Source organism: Nelusetta ayraudi, unplaced genomic scaffold, assembly GCF_046127955.1.
Source record: "Nelusetta ayraudi isolate G7.1 ecotype Tasmania unplaced genomic scaffold, CSIRO-AGI_Nayr_v1 ptg000042l, whole genome shotgun sequence".
NCBI classification, from domain to species: Eukaryota; Metazoa; Chordata; class Actinopteri; order Tetraodontiformes; family Monacanthidae; genus Nelusetta; species Nelusetta ayraudi.
This window is the reverse complement of record NW_027466092.1, coordinates 5,433,435-5,456,407: the sequence shown is the minus strand read 5'-3', so window position 1 is coordinate 5,456,407 and position 22,973 is coordinate 5,433,435. Positions and strand designations below refer to the sequence as shown.

General features: G+C 42.3%; 1 protein-coding gene across 1 annotated transcript in view; it reads left to right on the top strand.

Annotated features, from left to right (window-relative positions):
• The first annotated feature begins 1,660 nt into the window (after window positions 1-1,660).
• The window catches only part of rab26 (RAB26, member RAS oncogene family), a 70,646-nt gene continuing 49,333 nt past the window's right edge, over window positions 1,661-22,973 (top strand). Inside the window, exons 1-4 of the mRNA XM_076033833.1 lie at window positions 1,661-1,785; window positions 1,878-1,985; window positions 2,081-2,266; window positions 4,576-4,686. Coding sequence (XP_075889948.1) covers window positions 2,096-2,266; window positions 4,576-4,686 — 282 coding nt within the window. The 5' untranslated portion in view covers window positions 1,661-1,785; window positions 1,878-1,985; window positions 2,081-2,095. The remainder of the gene's footprint in view (window positions 1,786-1,877; window positions 1,986-2,080; window positions 2,267-4,575; window positions 4,687-22,973) is intronic.

Here is a 22,973-nt window from a genome sequence, read left to right as displayed (position 1 = left end):
ACGGTACGCTAGTGTGCCGCGGGCCCAGTGGTTGAAAAACACTGCGTTCAACAATGCTGTGAAAAGCAAACACAGCATAGGATCCACTTTAGCCAGTGAATTAAATAGCCTCACTGTGTGGTGTCTAGTGTCACAGCTGGCGCAAGGAAACAAGTCGGGGTGTACGTAAGCACTGAGTGGTGTAGGTGTGCTTGCATGTAACCAGTGGCAGCATTGCCCAGTATTGTTGCCTCAAGGTGTTAGATATGCAAATTAAGTTGGCTGGGAAACTATGTTGATGGAAATAGAAATGACTTTGAAGTTAAAGTGATAGTAATGAGCAATTAGAAGGCTGGGGATGGAGAGATGGTCACGGATGGTGGAAGATATCGGAAGCCCCTGAATGCACAGTTAAAATTTGCATACTTGTTTGTTTTTTTTGTCGAAGAGAATTCTGTTTAACAGTAATGTTAAAATAAAAAAAACAGTTTGTGAGTTCCTGGCCTTGTTAGACTGGAGAGATGTTCCTCAATAATCCTGCAGTTTTATCTCCAGATTCATAAAGAATCATCTTGGTTAGGATAGAATAGAATAGAATAGAATAGCCTTTACTGTCATTGTACAGGGTACAGCGAGATTAAGATTTCAACTCTCTTGGTGTCAAAGAGAAAAAGAACAAAAACAGCAGCATAAACAGTAACAGGAGCATTTAGAACACAATAACTATATGCACAAGTAAAACAATAGCAGCATGAATATGTACAGGTGCAGGAGTAATACGTAAAGACAGATAAATGGTTATTTCACAGTGAGTGTATAAATTATTGACACAAAAGTGCCATATTATTGCACGGTGATCAATGTGATCAGTATCAGTTACTGTGTGACCTGTTGTCACTTACCTGCCATTTGAATTAGATGTTTCCTAAATTTGGTGGATTTATCTCAAGAACTGGAGAGTGTTTGGAAGGGAAATGAAAAACTTGGATGGTTATCTGGTGAACTTTTTTTAAATTTATTTATTTATTTATTTTTTATCAAAAAGTATGCCTCAGCTTTTATTTTGATGCCACCTGTCCTAGTTCTCCACTCTTTCCCACAGGAATGGAGCCATGGAGACGCAACAGGTGACCATTTCACACGGTGCTCAGTCACCCCCACCTGTAGCCACCGTTGTTGGACCTTTAACTCTTAAAGACTGCTTAATGCAAAGTCACTCACTGGAGGCTTGTGGAGGAACATCTTGAGTGCTGTTGCTTCCTAAACTGTTGGTGGGTATTATGCAGCCCTGAGTTAAGATGAATCAGAAGCAACTGGAAATTCCATGCTGACTCAGGTGCAATTATAAGAATATATTTCTGTATTTTTGGTGTTGTTGTTGTCGGGGGTTAGGGGTGTAGGGAGGTGGGGGGGGCGGGGGGGGATGGTAGTGCGCCATGGCAGCTAGGAACGCCACTGGTTTTACCTCTACGTTACCTTACTCACAAACCAGCCAAGTGCAGTCATGCGAGAACTCATAAAACCATCAAGCTGTATTTTATACACTGTTTTAAGGTTCTAAATTATTTCAGAATACACCTGGTTGTTCATCATTATAAGGAATCATCTGTTGTTTCCCTTCGTTCCAGTGCACTTAACGTCTCGATATAATCTTTCCGTTCGGGAGGTGGGGGAGGGGGGCAGATTTGCGCGCAAATGCAATGTCTCCGCGCTCTGCCAACATCGCAGTACGCAGAAGGAGGCGGAGGAGGTGTTGAGCTGTTTACATTGTAGTCCAGACCTCAGGCTCATCGGACTGCACCTGCGGTACAACAGCTGTCCCACTTTAAAAAAAAAAACAACAAAAACCCGTCACCAATTTACGCTTGTCCCCCCCCCCCCCTTCTTTTTCCGCACAGTCATGATTTTAACACACGGCTAAAAAAAAAAAAAAAAAAAACAACCAAAAAAACCCCAACAACTCAAACAACAACTGTCAGAGCTTCGAGCAGAAACTACTCCACGAGGTGAGTGGAGCGAGAAAAAAAAAGTGCCAACACCGTGCTGAGCAGGTTTTTTATTTTATTTTATTTTATTTTATTTTATTTTATTTTATGTTCAGTGAGTTTCGGTGAGAATGTCCAGGAAGAAGGCGGTGAAAGGAAGAGCTCCGAGCTCCAAGAGCCCCAAGGCGTCGCCGAGGAGCGGCAGAAGTCTGGCCGTCGCCGCCGCTCCATCCTCTGGGCTGGTTTACCCGAGCAGACCGTCCCTCAGCAACAGCGGGGAGTTCTACGACATCGCCTTCAAGGTGAGTCCGCGAGCTGTTTGTCGTGAAGCTGTCGGGACTCGGGAGGTGACCGCACGTGTTCCTAATCAGCGGAAGTTTGATTAGAATTTTCTTCGCTCTCCGAGGTGGAAATCTGGCTGTGTGTGTGTGTGTGTGTGTGTGTGTGTGTGTGTGTGTGTGTGTGTGTGTGTGTGTGTGTGTGTGTGTGTGTGTTCGGCGGACGGCGACGAGAAAGTTAATTTGCACTTGAAAGCATCGCCGAATGTGTTGGCTCTCTGCCGTTTTCTTATCATCTACGAACTACGGCGGCTGTGAAGTTTTTGTTTTTGGAGATATGAATGATGAAATAGGCAAAGAGAGAGAGAGAAAGTTTTAATTAATTTACAACCACATTATGTTTTTATTTGTCTCCTTAGATTAGAATTGAATGACGGTTCAACTTCTTCTATCATGCTGAGATTAACGCTCCATATTTTTCACAATAGGGTAAAAATCCTCAGGTAGGATGTGATATTGCTATAAGTGACCTCAGTTGGTACTTGGGGGGTACAATGGTGTGTTAAGAAAATCACACCACCATTAGTAGCAGCCAAGCTTGACGTTTTTCCCCCACCAATTTCTGACCCTACCATCCAAATCGTGAATTCATCAGACCAGGCAATATTTTCTCCATCTTTCATTGTTCAGTTTTGGCTAGCTAGTGTGAATTGTAGCCTCACTTTAAATTGGCACTGATCTGAGTCCCCTCTGGATGTGTTGTGCATTCAGAGATGGTATTCTGTTATTTTTGAATGCAATTCCTGAATTACTCAAAGCAGCTGGTCTGCCACCGACAAGGCCAAAGTCACTGTAATCTCCTTCCTGTCCCTTCCTCACGCTCGGATTGAACTTTAGCAATAACTTTTGATCGGTTGTCGGTTTTGTCTACATTGTTAAAAGCAATCCAAACACCAAAAGATCAAATAATTCTCAGAGTGATTGGGCATTCAGCTGATCAAACAACAAGTTAAATGTGCGCTATGGCTTGTAGTTTTGTCAGCAGTGTGTTATTTACGGATTCCATTAGAGGCTGTTACAGTAAATACCAGCCTGTTAACTATCTGCTTGAATGCCATCTCATGTGTAGACATTTGATGTCATTTTATACTATGACTAAGTCTTCATCATAGAAAGCAGCTCCAGTGTCATCCATACATGGAAGATTGATGAATGAATCAGATTTAACTCTCCCCAACTTTTATTCATAAAATTATTATTGCCGACATTTTATGTACCAGCAAATATAAAAAGTGTTACGTTTTGGCACTTGTTGGTTTCCATAGAGACCCAGTGTCAGTAGAAATCTTTTTGCTGCAGGATGTTGACACACGTTGACCATTGTTGTCCTCCACTTTGTCTTACCGGAAACGTCAATGAGTCCATTATTTTCTTCAGAGGCTCAGTTGTGGTGCGCAAATGTCCACCAGCTGCGCAGCTTTGTCATGTTTAATCTCACATGCAAAACTCAATATTCCCTCCTGTCTCCGCTGTGCAAACTGGGTTATGTATGAGCTAATTTACAAACTGCGCAGTGGGAGGCTTTTTTGTTTTGCAGCCACGGACATAATGACTGAAACTAAAACTGATGCTTTGTTGTTCCTCCCACATGTTTGAAAGGGAACACAAGCGAGGCAGCCGAGAGGTGGTCTCAGAGGGACGCGCTGGGCTGGGAGCGGTATTAATGAGATACTAGTGCCCCTCATGACATCACAAAGGGCATGTTTTTTAGAATTTGCATATTCATACAGTGAGGTTTTCTTTATTTTTGGCCATCCATTCTGTAAATAACTTTCATTCTGTCATCTATATTTTTATTTTATTTTGAAAACTTGAAAATTTCTTTGCCGCTTTTCACGTTGATGTGCAGTTACGTTGCAGGAGGCAGTTTAAATTCCCCTCGTGCGTTCCGGCAGCTGGCATCAGTGTTGTATGCTGAACTTGAAGCGCGCCTGCCACATCCACTGGTCTAAGTCAGTGTCACAAATATGACCTCTGCAGACAGTCAAACATGATGTACTTTGAAGTCAAGCTCCACAGAGTCAAGTTAATTGGGAAAAAACAGAAAATTGTGTGTGTGTGTGTGTGTGTGTGTGTGTGTGTGTGTGTGTGTTGAAAGAGTGTTGGAGCCCTCTCAGCCTCTCTGTAGCACCAGTCTGAACATCCCGTCCCACTGGAGGTCTTGTTATGCTCTGTTTCCCCCAGAGTTTAGGGAGTGTGTGTGCGCACGCGTTGCTGTCTCAACATGCGTGTGTTTTTGAATAGTTCCGTGGCTGAGTCCGCTCTCTTCTCAGGTGATGCTGGTGGGAGACTCAGGTGTTGGGAAGACCTGCCTGCTGGTTCGCTTCAAGGATGGAGCCTTTCTGGCCGGGAGCTTCATCTCCACCGTGGGCATCGATTTCAGGGTAACACACACACACACACACACACACACACACACACACACACACACACACACACACACACACACACATGTTAGGCTTACTGATTAAGGAAAGTCATTTTCTTTTTTTGGTAGCCTGACTGTCGCTGACTGAAACGTGGGCGATTGGCAAAGGGTTTTCTGCAGCTGACTCTTTAGTGTCAGCTACAGTGTGGCGTATTTTATAATTAAGTCAAATGCATTAAATTTTCCGTGTGCACAACACATTAAACACAAGAGGATTAAACTTCGCGAGCGAGAGTGGACAAGAGAACATCTTTGCAAATGGAGCCGCAGCCTGCAGGGACGCCAGCGTGTGAACTCTTGTGTGAAGCAAATTAATAGTTCAGCTAAAAACTTGCTGTGTTTTTCCATTTCATCCAGTTTGTTTACACCAGCAGGGCAAACATGATGTCTCTTTCTCTTTCTTTCTCAGCTTCTTCTACCGCTTTGGAACAATTATATTACATATTTCGCTGCACGCTCTGTCCTCCCATTTGCAATATTTACCTGTATAATGCAAGTTTGGGCAACACTGACCCAAAATTCCATAATGGCACCAAATCTTTCAAATGGGAGGAAAGAGCATGCAGCCAATATGCAATATAAATAATAATATTATAGCGTACGGTAGTTGGAAGGAGGCAGGTCAAAACCAAGGCAACAGATGTATTTATTTATATGTGCAGGTGTAGGCAGCAACACTCACATAAACCAACACAGAGCATTTAAGCCCAAGTTTTGACCATAAACCAAACAAATCAAACAAAGACTGTCTTGGAGGTATGACAGGCAATGCCACATTAAATAAGGCCTGGTACATCAGGGCTGCTCACTCAAAAAAAAGCCACAGTAATAATATCCATTAATAATAAATCTATCTGTCAAAATGTATACATGTATTACCTCAAAAGCACTTCATTTATTTGGATGACGAGGTTCCACATGATAGGGAAACCTAGAGCACCTACTGGATAGTTTTAGTAGAAATAAAAAAATAAATGAGTGAATAAATGGATTTTTTTTTGAGTTATGATGTAAATTATGCGTACAAACAACTGGGGTTCATTACGTCTCCTCCTCACTGCCAGTGCAGTTTACAGAGGCGACTCTCATCAGCGCCCCGTTGACGAGCCCACACATCCCTCCAGGACACAGCACATTTAAACTAAATTAAAAAAGTAATTTAAAAGGAGGGCATTTTATTGAACGGTCAATCATTTTTTTTTTCTCACTGCTAACGGCTTTCCCATTTTCGGCTTTTTGTACCCCTGGGGGAAACAGAGTCAGAGTGGCAGTGAAGAGTGCGACTCGCTCGCTAAGTGTAAGTGAAGTGTCACAGCAGTGGAGTGGAAGCACTGACCCGTTCATTCCTTTTAATTTATTTCTGCTGTCGAGATGAGCTCCCTGACAAGTGGCAAATCTGATGCCGCTGTTTGGGGGTAAAAAACCTTCCCAGAAGGGGGATTGTGGGCCTGGATTTAACCAGGCTGCCACTCACAGCTACATGGAAGTAGACACAGGCAGACATTCTGAAAACGTCTAGTTAGAGGCGGTGGAAATAACCGTATTCGTATTTGATTTGTACCACACGCTAGAAAGTCGTGCTAACTAGATCTACTACATATGAAGCCAAAGAGAGGAAACAAATGCTCCTCCCTTGAGGCGATAATGTGAAATCAGGACAGGTTGAGAGGAAACCGCATCACAGGATTGTGTTTTGGTTCAGAGGAAGTACCACAGGCAACAGTGGTAAGAAACAGAAATAAATAAATAAACAAAAACTTCTTTCATCTGCAGTAAGGAAGTTTTTATCGCGGTTAAAGTCGGTTGCAACCACTTTCATAAATCCTCCAGAGAGGATCCATATTTAAAAACCTTCTGCAGCATCTGGAATAATAATGCTTTTGTTTTTACATTGTTTTCTTTTCTGACAAGTGTGAATCCTCTTGTAACCTTGCAAGTCAGCTGCATTTTATCCTTGAAGATGCAGGTGCAACGCTTGCTTCTGGGCCTGTAAGTACAACAACTATCCATCCCACAACACCAAATCCCCACCTATCATATTTTTTTCCAAGGTTAACTATGATATTATTTCTTTCACAGTATGACAGAGGTTTGCAGGCTAACAAAAGCTAAAACATTTGTGAGGACAATGACCTTTGTTTGGCAGCTGGTTTTCTGAATTCTCTGTGGGACCTAAAGGTGCAGTGTGTGAAATTTGTCAAGGTTTATTGGCAAAAGTGTAATATACTACACGTATATTTTTGTACAAGTAAAATCACTGTGAAATAAAAGTGGTTTGGTTTTTCTGCCCTTCGAATGGATCTTTTGAATATACATTAGCACTGGTCTTGTTCACAAGACGTCTCCATCTTACACCACCATGTCTGTGAGGCAGCCAGGCCTTGTGCGCTGTCTATCCCGAGAGCGCGTTTCGTATTTATGGATGGGGACTCAGTCGTCCTCTAATGAACTGAATGTTCTAAACAAATGTTCATTTGCTGTTCGTGAAATGCAGTGACTGCACTTTACTGACTGCAATACATAACCCATATTTATAATTCACCACGTCCCTTACCCCATGGTTACGTTTGCAATGCAAATGAAGCTTTTACTTCCACTTCATTCACACCTGCAATTTTTGTGAAAGATACTCAAATGGTATCCAATTTCTGGAAGAATAGTTTGGAAATGTCTTGGAGAAAAATACATTCAAAGAATTTTCCAGCATATATCCATTTCCATTCCCTCATGCTTTCACTCTGACGAGTGTTCCTTTATTCTGCAAGTGGCCATACTAATGTGTATGCCGCTAACCCTGCCACCCTCTCTGTCTAAATGCACTGCCACAACTTCTTAGATTTGATCATAGCTGGTTCAAGGAAGAAATTAACTTGAGGATTAAATTGTTAACAATTAACTATTTAATTTACAAGTGTTTTTATGGAAATCTTATTGGATGAAGAGCTCTACACACTTGTTGTGGACAAGACCCTTCCACTTGCTCTTCAGATTTTTTGCCATTTCATTGTTTAGGCCACTGTTTAGTGGATCTGTTTTTCCATCTTTTCAGGACTGGAGTTTGATTAAGTGGGCTCTTTGGGACAGGAGCACATCCTTGCAGCCTTTTGAAGTCGGTCTCCTTCATCAGCTCACTTCCAGACGCTGTGTACCCGCACAGAGGTGCAAATCAGCCTCATAGTTAACGCTCCAGGGAGTCACTAGGGTTCGTACATTTTGCAGCAAAAATACTGAAATGGTAGAAATACCTGAACAGTTTTAAAGGCTTCATATTCACACCAGAGCGATAAAATCGTCTCTGGTGCCGTTTTGGATTGGCTGAGTGATTGATCAACACTTTCAGCCGTATTATTCACCATATTCACCAAACCCAAAAATAGTTTCCTCCATTTGAAAATGTCACCAAAGCCTTAAACGAAATGATAAATAGTGACAAATGGATGAAATGTCCATTTTAGATGAACCGACCCCTTACAGATGTGATTAAGATGCTGCTATTCTTGCATTACACCAAAGACGCCCCCAGATGTCTTATGATGTAATGCAAGAATAAACACAAATGGAACATCTCAAACTTGCTGAGCTCAGCGATGAAACTAGAAGAAGCAGTTGGTGAGTCCGGGTTTTCTGCAGCTCAGATGCTTCAAATTGTTGAGCTGAAAATTGTTGTAGATGAGAGCCGCCCTCTCAATAATGGGCACCTCTCACCCGACCCTGTTTGTGTTCTGTCTGACATCGGTGGGCCTCTAAACTTTGCGCTCGCTGGTTGTCTGTGGGTTTTTTTAGGGGGCGCTGTGTGGGAAGCTGCGGTCATCCTGACAGCATGAATTTAGCAGATCAGTGGGAGCAGAGCCAGCTTGTTATTTGTTGACAAATGAGGCAGACTACCAAGCTGTCTGGCCCCGTGGGGAATAATTGCCTTGACGTCCTGATGTGATGGGCTCCTTGTGGGGAAGATTTTTTTTGGCGCTCTCAAACCAAAGGGCCCAATCGCCCGTCTGTCTGTCGAAAAGCAGGGCCACGCTGGGCCAAAACACTGAGAGTAAGTTGAGAACTGTGTTAAAAACCTGCACCGTCAAGACTCTGCAGTGTGGCCTGTTGCTTTTTAGCTAATGAGGAACAGGAGGCAGCACCTGTGAAGGAGGGAAGAAAATATCCAATTTTGGCCAGCAGAGGATGAAGTGCCTCTAACCTGCTTCCACACTATCTATTTTTATTTGTTCTGACAGTTGGACGTGATGAGCCAGAAACTGCTTTAAACGCTGCCCACAGACTCTCCCCTCTCAGCTGGGAGCAGTGACGCAACTACTTCTTGGTTTGCGTATTTCTTAAAAAGCAGGGCTTGTTTTAGTGATGATGTATGTGCACCTGGGCCTTGGACCTCCCTGAGTGGAGTTTGCTTGTGCTCCCTGTGTCTGTGTGGGTTCTCTCCTCCAGCTTCCTTCCACAATCCAAGACATGAGGTGAATTGGAAACAGTTGGCTGCGAGTGCAAATGGTTCTTTGTTTCAATATGTGGATATCTACTGCTGACTTGAGATATACTTGACTTGAACTCCAGCTGGTCATCTTCTGCACGTCTACATGACCAATTGCAGAGTTGCTTACAAAAGATTGGTGGAGCAGTTATTTGTGTTAACAAACAATCACACATTTAACCTAATGAAGCCGACTGTAGAAGTTTATCTACAGTCGGCCAGAGCATTGATCAGCTTGTTCTGACATCACCGCCGCTGTAATACAGATGCGAAATCTAGTGGGGCCATCAGCAAACTGGGATTGACATCAAATATTGTTGCTGTATGCTTTTCGTTTGACTGAGCCTTTAATCAGATTTCTCCATCGTGTGTGTGTGTGTGTGTGTGTGTGTGTGTGTGTGTGTGTGTGTGTGTGTGTGTGTGTGTGTGTGTGTGTGTGTGTGTGTGTGTGTGTGTGTGTGTGTGTGCGCGTGTGTGTGTGTGTGCGTCAGAGCATGACATTAGGATAATGCTGAGCCCCTCAGTTTCCTTTACTTGTAATTGTTGTTCCAGAGTCTACGTACGGAGAGTTTTTCTTAGTAAGTCCCTACAATTGAAATTAAAATATATGGGAATTCCTTGTGAAGCTTAAAATTTTGCACAGAAAGAGCGACATCAAGGCGAACCGCTCACTTTAGTCCCGGACCCGATTTAAACACGCTGCAGATGACTGTATGCGATGCACTTGTCGTTAAACATGGATGTACAGTGGAGCCCTGAACATATCAATGATTCATTGATGTTCAAACCAAGTGGCAAAGCAATATGCGGCTGGTGAACGCAGGGCATTTCCACTAAGTGGCGTCGCATTTATGATTCGCCTCTGGTGTAAATATTTGTACATTTTTAACAGTTGATTGGCCACACTTCTCTTGGAATGGATGGGAAATGGTGCATCCATTAAGGGAACTGGTCTCTGCAGGACCTTCTCCCCTCATGCTCCTGTCAAACCCTGGGCCCAGTTTTACTGTTTCTTCGCTCTAGCAAGTTCACAGGAGGTTTGTGTTTCCAATTTCTGACTAACTGGAAAAAAATGCTTTGTAATGCTACATCGGGTCAGGTTAGGTGTCTTGGTATGCACATAAAGCGAGACGAGATCTCTTTGGATGGATATGTGGTGGAGATATAAATGAGCCCTTTACGCAACAGATGTATAAATAAATGACATAGAAATGTGAAGAACGCGGATGCAAAATGCTGACTGCGACTCAAATTTTGTGACAGTAACACAAGAAAACACATTTCAGCAAAGATTTTCACAGATTTTAAATCCACCTTGCCCAATGTAGGAGGCCTGGAAAGGGAGAGTTTCACTTCCTCATCCAACAGTTGATTCTCTACTGCGGTTCATTTACATCACTTTTGAGATCATTTATCAGCGAGCGGTTTGAGGCTGTTTTTATAAACGCAAGCACCTTGCAGCCTCTATCGAACTAGCCTGATATTGCTTTGCCATCTGTCATCTTTCAAATATTTTTGATATTAATTACTCGTTTGTTTTGTCAGGGATCACTTGTGCAGAGAGACAGAAATAATGATTGTGGTGGATGTGGTTGGGGACAGAGGCACAGCCATCCTTCCCTTTTTTTTTGTTGCGGTTGCCGTTCGGCAGCCTGAAGACCTTTATGAGTCTGTTTATGTGGGCTGCTTCCATCACCTTCCTTCCAAGCCTTTATTTGTGTAAAAAAAAAAAAAACTGTACCAGTCAGCAACAGCTAAGCAATATATCTAAATAAATGAACAAATAAAAATGATCAATGGACAAAGGACTTGATGATTTCTGCCTGGAGTGGAGAAATTAAGATTCACAAGCCTCTAAAAAGGGCGTTTCACGATCAATGGATGACGATGGCTAAGACTTGCAATCATCCGTCCTCGGCTGTCTGATTATAGTTTGTCGATTAGGTGCTGAGGCTGCCTGTACCAACTGGAACGACTACCGCCAATGTGGTGAAACTGCAGACGGTGGAAACCAGGTCAGTCCGCATTAACAGCCTGGCAGGCAGCATTTAGTGGCTGAAAGTATATGCGCCCCAGTGGTTTTACAAATGCTTCTATGGCCCTCTACTACCAGATCATATAATTATAATTAAAAGGGCTGCGGCCAGAATAAACGGCTTTAATCACAGCCCAACATCGCTTCCAAATCTTGTAAAGCGGGCGTAAAATCTCACATTCCTGATGATTTAGCCTCGAGAGCCTCCGCTGAGAGTCTTCGGTGGCGGATGGCAAGGGAGCCGCCCTGATGAGGCAACTTTTCCTCAAGTTTGATCTATTTCTTGATAAATGGCTGCATTTAAAGGGAGCTGCTCGCTGCTGCGATGCTTTTAGACCTCATTTGGAGCAATCAGTTTGTGAGGGATCGTTTTCACAGGGACAATGTTCACTACTTTATATGGCACTGTTGCAGTTATTTCACCTTTTCCCTTCACCTTGGCTCGAATATATATTGTGCTTTCTTAGCACGTATTCAAAGCCCTTTACACAGAAACCATTATTCACTCGCACCACATTCGTACTGGTGGCTGCCAGTGTGCGCAACATTTCAGTTTGTCGCAAAATGGCTACGTTGACACCATGTTTTAGCCAAAACAGCTGCTGAAGCTGCTTAAGTGCAGCTTTTGCAAGGAGGGAACGCTCCGGTAACATGCCGCTCAACTTGTCGTTCTTGCAAAAGTTAATCTCAACAGTCTACCAGAGGGTAAGCCATCACTAGAGCCTCTATCGACATTGGTGTGAGTAGGAAGTGGTTTCAGTTTCATTTAGACAATCAAAGTTGTATTCCTACACCAGAGCAGCCAGGGTTTCCAATCAATAGCAGGGTTTCCAGTCAATAGCAGGGTTGCCAATCACCCTCCAACCTGCTGAAGAATCCTATGGTGGAAAATTGACCCAGATCCAGTGTTGCTTTCTTGTGTTTTCTAACTTTCCCTGACTACACAACAATTGTCAAGTTGAATATTTTCAACTTTGTTGAAGATGCAGTGTCACAAATCCTTGGGTCCTTACAAATCTTGACAGAACCTTGCATCCCAATTTAAATCCATCCTGCCACAATTCACATGAAGCGGTCCGTATCACACAGTAGGTTTTTTCAGTGGTCGGAATTTTATTGTGCTGCACATACTTTATTTGTTGTTGAACAAAACATTTTGCCCTTCTTGGCTTTTTTATTTTTATTTTTATTTTTTACAACATTTTTCTGTGAGTGGTCTAAAGGCCTTGACTTTGTTGAGGTCAGGCCTTGTTTGTGGTTCACAAGGCTCAAGCAACCTTGCAGTCTTTTTTCTTTTTTTTAACTTTCCTCTGAAGTTGCAAAGTGAGTTAATTTCTTATGCGGCGTTTGCACCAGAAGAGGTGCAGCCTCTTCCATCTCGAAGCCAGCAATCAATCCACGGCAGCCTCATCCAGGCTGCCTCAGTCCCTGATCCAATTTGGAAGTTAAAGGTTCTAGACAGAGGAAGCGACTGTGTGAGATAAAAATTTGCCTAATGTGATTACACAAGTACAGGTGTTGCCTACCAGACTCTGCTTCACCTGCCACTTGTACGTTTATTGAATAAGGTATCCAGCAGTTAGGTGCTTCATCTGAAGGACTGACCAGTGGACGAGGTGCTTGCATTTTTGTGGGACACTTTTATTTAATTGTAAAGTTTTGTCTCCGTTTCAAGGGCACAGCTTCCACCACTGTAGCCAATATGTTACGATTTGATACTCACTGCTCCATTAAGCCTGTTGGGTAACGTCTGTTTCCCAGATGGAAGTGTAGGAAAAATTAATGTGCTTTAGGGAATGTTCTAACGTGCTAGTTTAAAGGAACCCAGCCATTTGTTGCCTCATTCTGAATTTGTCCTCTAGGGATTTATGGAACATATTTCTTTGATCAAATTCTGCTATTTTGTAAAAACAACAACAACAAAACAAACCAATGATAAATCAAACACGGAGAATGCGTCGTCAGCATCACCATCCTCATCCAAACTATTCCGATTGTCTTGTCTGCTCCCCTCCTTTGATGTTTGCTGAGGTTGAAAAATAAGAGCCATATCCAGATGCACCTCAGTATTCATGAATAAGCAAGAAGAGGAAACGCACTCTTGCTAATAAGGTGCCACGGGACGACAGCAGAGCAGAACAGAATCAGAAATCGCATCTCTGCGCTTACATAACACAAATCTTCCCCTCCTAATTCTTTATGCTGCAAGTTTTTATTTACGTTAGCCCCATGTTCCCATACTGTGCCGCTCTGCTTACGTAATGTGACCCAGATTTGAAGGTAAAGTGGCCCAGAGGCAATAAAAGGTCTGGTGACTGTCGACAAAAATACCTCTTAAAGCAGATGCGTTGGTTGTCTTGTTTTTTTTTTTTCCTTCACCTTTTTCCACTTGCGTCACATGACGCCACAAGTACTTGTCAGGCTCCCAGGAGACCGTTGTTATGGACCAGTAACCGTGACGATGATGCAAAGCCACCAATGCTGTAGAAGGAGCTCGCACCTGATTCTGCTTGTTTGGCTGCCAGATGGCTCTATGTTTTTTTTTTTGTTTTTTTTCCTAACCCGTCAAGCTTTCAGGTGGACTGAGGTCGTGGAAGGTTCAGGCACCTTTGTTGCAGACACAGAGCAAACAGACCTACAAATCCCACAAATTACATTTTAGACATTGGATTTTAAGCAGCCAGTCATCCATTTCACATTTGGGTTTGGCCTCGCTTTGCTAAACACACGCACGCGCAGCTCACAGTTCACCGCACTCGTGTGCGGTGAACTGTAATTGTGTTCCAATTCAATCGGCCACAGCACAGCTCCCCTGGAACGTGTCAGAGGTAAAATGTTTATCTGTGCACCACTCAGATTGTCGCAGGGGAGGAAGACATTTCTTCTCTTGAAAAGCAGAACGTCACCTCTTGCACTAAACGTGCTGAAGAGCTTGGTGTTGCTGAGGAAACGGCTCCCTGTCACAGCGCAGTGCAGCTATTGGAAATAGCTTTTCAGTGCTTTTAAGTGTACGATCCAAAGCAGTTATTATTGCATTTCAAACTTTGTCAAAAAAAAAAAGCAAATCAGCTGTGATTGTTTGCTAGCAGAGCTCATGTTCAAAAAGCGCTCATGTCTAAGTATGACATTTCAACAAGTGCTGACTCAAACTCAACAGTTTTATTTTGTAATGTGTGATTTTCACCATTGTCACATCTAATGTCAAACAAATGGTATATGAGGCTTTACTGGTTTTATTTCTTCTTCGGCGGAGCGTCACATCACATCACACGCCCTCACCGTCTGTTGATATTGAGCCACTTCTAACCATTTGTTCACAAAGCCGGACCGACCATGAGTGTGTGCAATTCAGAAAGAAAATGCAATGAAATACATTCCAAATGAAAAGTTATCTTAAATGATGCTGGATATACCCTAAATCCAGAGAATCACTGTCTGCTACCAGAGGTCATTACCATGTCGCGTTTCCCAGGGGACCACTATGAGGGTCGGACCTGCATCCGTCACAGAACTCTGCTAAAATATGTCAGTGGTTTAGTTTTGTTTTATCTGGCTTTGGATAAATAAAACTAAACAAAAAGGTTTTGTTCTGTGTTGGAGGCAGGCCCGCCACTGATAGTGCTCCCCTTCAAACGTGACGTTAACAGAGTTCAGGTAACGGAATAGAGATTCTTTTACTTCGTTTGCTTCCTCTAGAAAAAGTGTTCAAACACACACTTCAGGAACTCACCTCTTGTGATGTTGCCTAGCGTACTGATTCTAAAGTCATACCCGTCCCAGGTTTGGGGCAAAACCTTTTTGCTCTGTTTTCTGTGGAAAGGTCAACAAAATGTCCAATCAGAACACGCAAACAGTGGGCTAATTATACCGTTTTATGGAGGTATATAGAGTTGATTAGTCGAGTAAGGCTGTTCCACGGGACTCCAGGATGAAAAATAAAGAGCTGAAAATCTTTAAAACTATGAGACCTTTGAAACAGCTTTTGCAAGATTTCCTTCATTATCCACTTTTCAAAGCAGAACAATCGATGAAGACACCAAACAGCAGAATTAATTATGGATTTAAGGCTGACAGTTAGCCAGAAGCTCATTGTTAATGCATTCAAATAAAATGCTAAGGCAAACAGGGGCAGCGGGACTGATCCAAAAACATTAACTCTCTGTTCACCACAGAACGTATCTCTTCACAGCGGTACACTGGAGCCAAAAGAGATTTTCTCTCCTACATTTTTTCGAACCCCAAATGATCCAAAACTGTGTCATCCTAGTTCCTCTTAATCTGAAATGCCAGACTAACCCTTTATCCATTCATGTATTTCACTTTTTTTTTCTCTTTTTTTGCACAGAGAAAGAGTTATCTCTTTGAGTGAATTGTCAGTTCCATGGAAGGGATGTAGTTCATTTTAATACAAGGCTGCACAGCAACTTTATATTTACTTGAAATACTGGTGCCATGGCTCAGTACTTAAAGCAGGACATAATCTAATCCAATCATTTGACCTTTTGACACCCAGAGACAGAATATGAGGAACTGCCACCTCAGGAAAAAAGGGGGTTTCAGCTTCTTGGGTGACCATTCACTTCCCAAATATATGGACAAGTTATAAACAGGCACTACATGGCTTTCAAGATCAATATCAGCTTGCTCTAGTCCCTTAGGAAGCACATGCGCAAGATACATTATGATGGGGAAGTAGTATTGTTTTTATTAGCGTGAGAGAAACAATATTTTCAAACAGGTTAGGACAAAGGTTGTCTAGGGACCCCATATTATAGCTATTTTTAGACTTTTTTTGTCCTTTATTCCAGTGGAGCAGTTTCCCTGGTTTAATTACCCAGCAGCTTCTCCATTAAGCAGCATTTTGTCTGTTTACTGCCCTCTGCAAAAACACTGCAGGTTTTTTGCGTCCTGCTTTGCTTTCATTAAAAACAAGCTGGTCTCCGAGAAGGAACAAACACCCTGAGGGAGGTGTTGTTGCTAAGTGGGAGAGGTATCATGAGGTATCAGTGACCTTTGTGACATCACAAAGGGCTGATTTTCATCGCTTGGTATTTTAATGCTGACTTTATAAAATGTAAAGCAAACCAAATAAGTAGAGGAGAGACCGTTCTACTGACAGGTGAGGTTATTAAAAGGCAAGAAAGATGTTAGAAAACACTGGTTAAGTCAATTGTCCAAAATATAGGGCTTTTGATCTTGACTGAAACATTGCATAGATGGTTGTATCAGCTGCGCATGAGATCATGCTGTCAGGCACTGCTTTGTTATTCAGATTCATAACAATATATATGTAACAGTTTATCTCTGCGTAACTGCACAGTACATCCTTCTGTTGGCAAAAGCCCAGGTTGTCATGAACGACAAAACACAAGGGTTGTTGTGTTTAGTTGAACCTCTTTCTGTTACCCTCCAAGTAAATTATTTTTCAATACCTTTGAACCACGCAATGCCCTTCATGTGATCCTGTAATGAAAATACCTGGAAAGAAGCAATAAGCAGGAAATAACCCTTGCCGGCAGTGTGTAGAGTGGCGAACACTGATTACAAGGATGAAAGGTCCATGTTGGCGAAATTGGAAGGAAATGAAGCGTCTTAATGCTATTACCTCCTCCTCACTCACGTAACAAGACATTTTCTAGCTGGATTATTGTCTTTCCCTTATCATAATGGCATCACACACTGAGGGGTCACGCCAACATTAATTTTAAATTGTGGGAGTGAAAAATTGCGTCAGTGACTTTGAGAATGATGAGTTACAGTCCTTCCGTAACACAGCATCGCTGATGCCATTGGAGCTCCAGGATGTGGGACGCGGAGGGGAAAAAAAACAAAAGCATGAGGAAGCGGTTGGATCCGAATGTCGTGGAGAGGAGTTTTGACAAGCACATTTGATGTGCCACCTAAAATAGTTTGCTTTTCACTTGGAGCTATTTCCAGGCATCACACAAGCTCTGCATGCCGTGCAACTGATTTATTTATTTATTTATTTATTTTCTTCCTGTGCTTTGCGGCGACAGCTGCGTCGCACACAAGAAAACATTCTTTCAGACCTCTATCTGCAGTTGTGCATTTGTGAAATGATGTCAACAAAATATTGCTGTCTGTGCTGCACTTCCTCTGTTGAATTCACTGTAAGCCAGTTTGAACGGTTTGCATTGGGTAGCAGCGGTCATAGTATGACAATCTGCCATCTTCATTCTTTCCTTTTTACATTTATGTATTGGATTGTTATGAGGTTCCTGTACCACCCTGAAGGTGGAATCCAAAAACTGAATAAACTGCTCTATGTCCAGCTTGTACATGACCATGGGGAAATCAGACGCATGAACACACCTGTGTGATTTAGTTAGTATCTTCTAATGGCTCTTTTCACACTTGGCAGGGTTTGATTCCCTGCTAGGACAATCTCGCATCCGTAGTACACACGCCAACACAGCAGATGGCGCTATTCAGTGGAATGGGTTTCAAAGTGCGAGTGCACAAGAAGATGAAGCCAATTGTACAACATTCAATTGTTGACATTCTCTGCAGTTTTACACAATTTTATGTCATGTTGTTTTTAAGAGTTGTCAGTTACACATATAACGCCCCCCACTTTTATCAATTGAATGGATGCATATGAGGGCAGCATGAGCCCCAACACCAGCTGGTAAGCCAACTGCACTTGGATGTAAAACCGTAGCCACGCCTAGAACTTTACTCACTGATTTATTTATTTTTTTTTATTATTGGACGAAATGGACTTTAAGGCCTATTTAATGTTTTTTGTTTGATTTAAATCTAACATTTAACCAGTTTGCAGTTTGCAGTACTTTTGTACGCCCTTGCATTTTGACAGCCAGTCATTATTAGTCATTTTTCAGCCATTTTTAAGTCAAGTCAAGTCAAGCCACTTTTGTCAATTTCAGCCATATGTACCAGACATACAGAATAATTGAAAAGAGTGCAAAAAAAATATAAACATAAGTTAAAAAGAGAGAGAAACATACTAAAACATACAAAAAATGTTGGAGGAGGTAATTTTAACAGCAGCAGATAGTTATTAGTGCAATGATAAAGCAGCACTGTTGCATTATTTTTTGTTAACCGTCCCTGCTGGCCTTAATAATACAAGTTGATGCAAGATGCACGTTTTTGACACTTGCACGTTCCCCGACCCCTTGTGGTTTGACATGTACATGACATTGCCTCGCATCCAAAACTGTCAACATCAAGCCGAGTAAATGTACCCTTTGCGCGTAATGTCAGAACGTGTCTTTGGTCTTGCAATCTGCCCCAACAACAATTATTAATGAGCAATTCTTTTGAACTGTATCCATTCAGATTGCATTTTTTTGCTCCGACAGACGGCAATAGTATCACATTTTAATATTATTTTCATCTTATTCTTATATGTGGATTTTACTCCTCTGAAAAACAAATCTGTTGACTGTAGTGATTCACACAGGGAGTTCTAAAATCTGCTGTTTCCTCAGATAAAAACTAAGGTGATGGCATTTCCACTCATGCACACTTGAACTGTCCTCTGTTCATCACACAGACCCCAGAGAGGATTGGCAGGGCCTCGCGACACACGCAAGGCCTCTGTTCATGCACACAAGTACGCAGGAAATCAATTAGGTGCATGGACGCACACGCTGAAGAAGATGTTGAGATGCCCCAAGGCACCTCATCCATCTTCTGTTGCTGTGCATTTTCACCCCGCTGGACTCCTTTCACTTCACGGCCATTCACCCGCTCAAAGACGACCATCCGCACTTTCACGAGCTCGCCGCCGCCATCTTTCCTTACACTTTCTCTCCCGCTCTGCTCCTAAACTTGTTCTGCCTTCTGGAAGGCAAAGGCAAACGATAAGACTCAGGTGTCCTCAGTGATAAAGACGGGGAAAGCAATAGTAGCCCATGATAAACAGGTAGTGAAAGTGATTTACAGTTCAGCTTTTGATCAGGAGAAAATGCTTTTCTGCTCTCTCCCTGCAGAATGCCGTCTCGAAGAAATGCAGCATTGAGAAAACCCACTCATAGGTTGTGATTATTCATCAAGACGTGTCCACTCATGTCTCTAAAATAAAATCAGTATTTTACGTTAACAAAACGCAGAATCGGCTGCGTACTTCAAACAGTGAGCGATAATAAAGTTCAGCCTCAAGCAGAAGTTTTAAAGCCCAGCAGGACTTAATGAAAGACCAAAACATCCCCTAACAGGATTTACAGCCGACTGTTTGGATAATACTATTATGTCTAGGCGAGGATTTAATGGTTGATCGGGGCATTACATGTTGAAAAAATAAATAAATAAAAAAAAAATGTTTGGTTTCTCTAAAGCTCCTTCAAAACCCACAGCACCAGCTTGTTGCAATTATGAGATGATTATTGCATGGTTTACTGAATAAGCCTTGCAAGCAATTAAACAAGTTCGCAATTTTTTTTTTAACTTCATGCTGTTCGCTTAAATTACTCTATTGCAATAGCTGTGTAACGTGACGCATTGACTCTGCCGTTCCAGATCTCTGTCCTCTCATATCTCATCATCTTAGCAGTCTCGCAGGCATCACAATCATCAACGGGATTAATCTTTCTGATGAGTATTTAGAGGTGTAAAAAAATAATTGGTTCCCCCAAAACAAGTTGGCAACAACAGCGCCAAAAAACAACAGCAAATAGCAATGGCAATATGTGTTGTATAACCAGCAGGTGCACAGCATTAAAGCGCTGAAATGATGCTCTAATGTGCACAAATGTGTATTTTTAAAGCTGCTGGAAAATTGACCACTAAAAATAACCACAAAAAAAAAAACAACCCTCAGGATTAGGCAGGGAGGGTTGTGATTACAAATGCAGGGAAAGCAAACAATCAGTCTAATTACACAGACATTTATACATGTGTTATTTTTCTTCATAAAAATCCCAATTGCTCATCACATGTTTCAAGAAAAAAAGAAGTGTTGCCAGCATGAGCACAGCTCATTTGGATCACAATGTTGTAAAATCACACTGAGCCTGGGTGGGATGGCTCGGTTTAAAAACAGTGTGAGTGATTTCCCCTGGGAGCCGCTCGTGAAACTGGAGTGGAGGACAGGCGAGTGTTAATGTGTCCTCCTGAGGATTCAAAAAAGGAAAAGTCAAAGATGCCGTAAGGTCGGCCTGCCAAAGGCGCCGATTCTTTATTGACGTGCTTGGCACAGAGGTGAGACGAAAGGGGTCCGGGCTCTGCACACCTTTGAACAGGCTGCTTGGATACACAAGGAGTCATGTGACATGGCCACAGCAGCAAGGTAAATAATGGAATGGGGGTCATTAAGGGACAATGTTGAAAAAGGAATGCAGGGTGAAAGGCGATATGGACAGATGGACTCGCAAATAGAAGAGATGCTGGGCAGGCTCAGTAAAGGAAGGCAATAGAGGTGGATGACAAGGCTTTAAGAATGAAAGGGACATGAAGTAAAGAAACAAGATAGAAAGGCTTGCAAGTGGAACGAATTTAAAGGGGGTGGCAAATCCGGATTAGCTATAAGTCTTGTTGCCCGATGCAGAGTTTGATCCTGCTGCCGACTCAGCCACCGAGACAAAGAGCGGATATTAACTTGCGTGCATATGTCTTCTATTCTAAAGTTTCATGTGTGGTGACTTGGATTTAAGCTGGACCTCTGTGTTTGGGCATATAAATGTTTCTTCAACAATAAGCTTTCATGCATTCTTAGCAAATGAAATGCACTTGCATCACTTGTGATGAGGTGCAACTGAATTGCATGAAGAACGTCCAACCCAGCCAAAAGTGGCATCTGTGGTCATTTGTTTGCTAATTAGATTAAAACATTAATAACTTACAAGGATTTAACCTGATAACTCGGTTAATGTTTTTAAACATCCTTTGAGCCGATGTCTGATATTTAAAGTCTTCAAATCTTGCCGTTACGTCATTAAAAACCTCAGATGTGCTTATTTTTTACCTGGTTACAACAAGACTCCGCATGCTAGGATTAATAAGAGTCCAGAAAAATTTGTCTCCCGCAAGCTTGTAAACAGCGGCAGCCACCAACGACATTAGCGTTGATGCTGCTGTGTCGACAGTTTTCCTGGAACTGGAGCAGGTTTCCTAATGAAAAGAGGAGCCAAGAACCGCATTAAAGGCTTTTTTTTCCTCCTGCCCTAAACCACTTTTGCTCTCTCCACTTTTCAGGAAAAAGTGTGCTGAGATGTGTAGTTCTGAAAAAGGGCCCCTTGTGATGTCACACAGGGCACCGATAGCTCAAAAATTGCCCCCTAGTCCCCCCCCCCAGCCTTTGAGACTGCATTGTGGCCACTTTGTTTTTCTCCCTGTCCGTCATGTGGATGGTACAACAATGCATATTAGGGCAGAAGCTAATGCTACTGTAGCATTTTTGGTGGGAGCCTCTAAACAGAGGGGTAAATATGCTGTTTTGACAATATCTGTAGAGTTTCTTGGATAATTAATCATGCAATAATGGCCTAAATCACCAGACTACTTAATATTTCTTCAGCGTTCCACACAAAAGATCAAAACAATAGATGATCATGGACACAATAATGTAATGTTATTATATTGCTGTCAGAGGGGGTCAGTTTCATGAATAAATCGTATATGTCAAAAAGTTACTCGGGAAATTATTTCAATTTTGGTGATATGAACCCTTTGGAAGGAGATCACGTGGAAAAAGAGTCTTTTGCAAGAAGTTCCAGTCGGGAGAACAAAAAGAGCACATCTGTCACCCATCTGAGTCGGAATGTTATTCTTCTGAGGCAGAGAGCAGTGACTCATTGATTTGCTGAAGTTCTTCTCTGTGAAATTCCTCCTTCATTAACTGTTCTTTTGCGCTGTGTGCCATTTTCCTTGACAGGAGTAGCACAGTGTGTGTTCATGCTACGCTGCTCTTCTGATCCTACGGGCCAATAGGGGAAATTACCTCCTATTTCCCCACCAAACTTTTCACTTTGAGCCCCCTTCTTGAGAGCACAGCTGTGACGGGTGCCTCCATCTCCCACCACACCACTCTGTTTTATCCCCTGTAGCTTCACCTCAGCACCTGAGCTATCCTCACATTCTCCTCCTCAACACTCAGAGCGCCTGAGAACACCGTAATTAACTCTCATTAAGTCAACAGTAATTAGACATAGCCCCGTCGAGATGTGTGTGGGTTATTTATGAGCATGTGTGTGTGTGTGTGTTGGTGTGTGTGTGTTTGCTCTAAAAGCTTTTTGGAGACTTAGCTGGCAGTGAAGCCCCTGATAGTGGAGCGGAAGCCAGGAGAGAGAAAAAAAATGGAAGGGAGCCGAGAGCCAAGTGCTGACAGTTGTTTGTGTGGCTAAATCTGTTTGGTTATTGACTGTTTTTTCCACACTAATCATTCATGGAAGTGGCCAGTGTAGAATTTCTAGACCAAACAAAACACCCTCCGGCCATTATATTTGTCTTGGTATTCCTTTTAAAGGGATATATATATTTTCAATTTCTCAGAGCAATTTTTGGATAATCTATTTTTTTTTCAAATTGCCTGCTTCAGTTTTTAGATACTTCAAACTTTGAAGACATTTCCATCCATCTCTTTATAAAGTCCTATGCAACCCCGAAAGGGGTCTGTAATTTTTTTGATTAGTTAATTTCTTTGATATAATGATATTTAGTTGCGTTTTCGGAAGTAGTCACGGGGGCAGTTTATTTTTTTTAAACTTTAAATTGTAAAGCAGGCTTGTTTGAAAGTTTGAAAGTGATATAT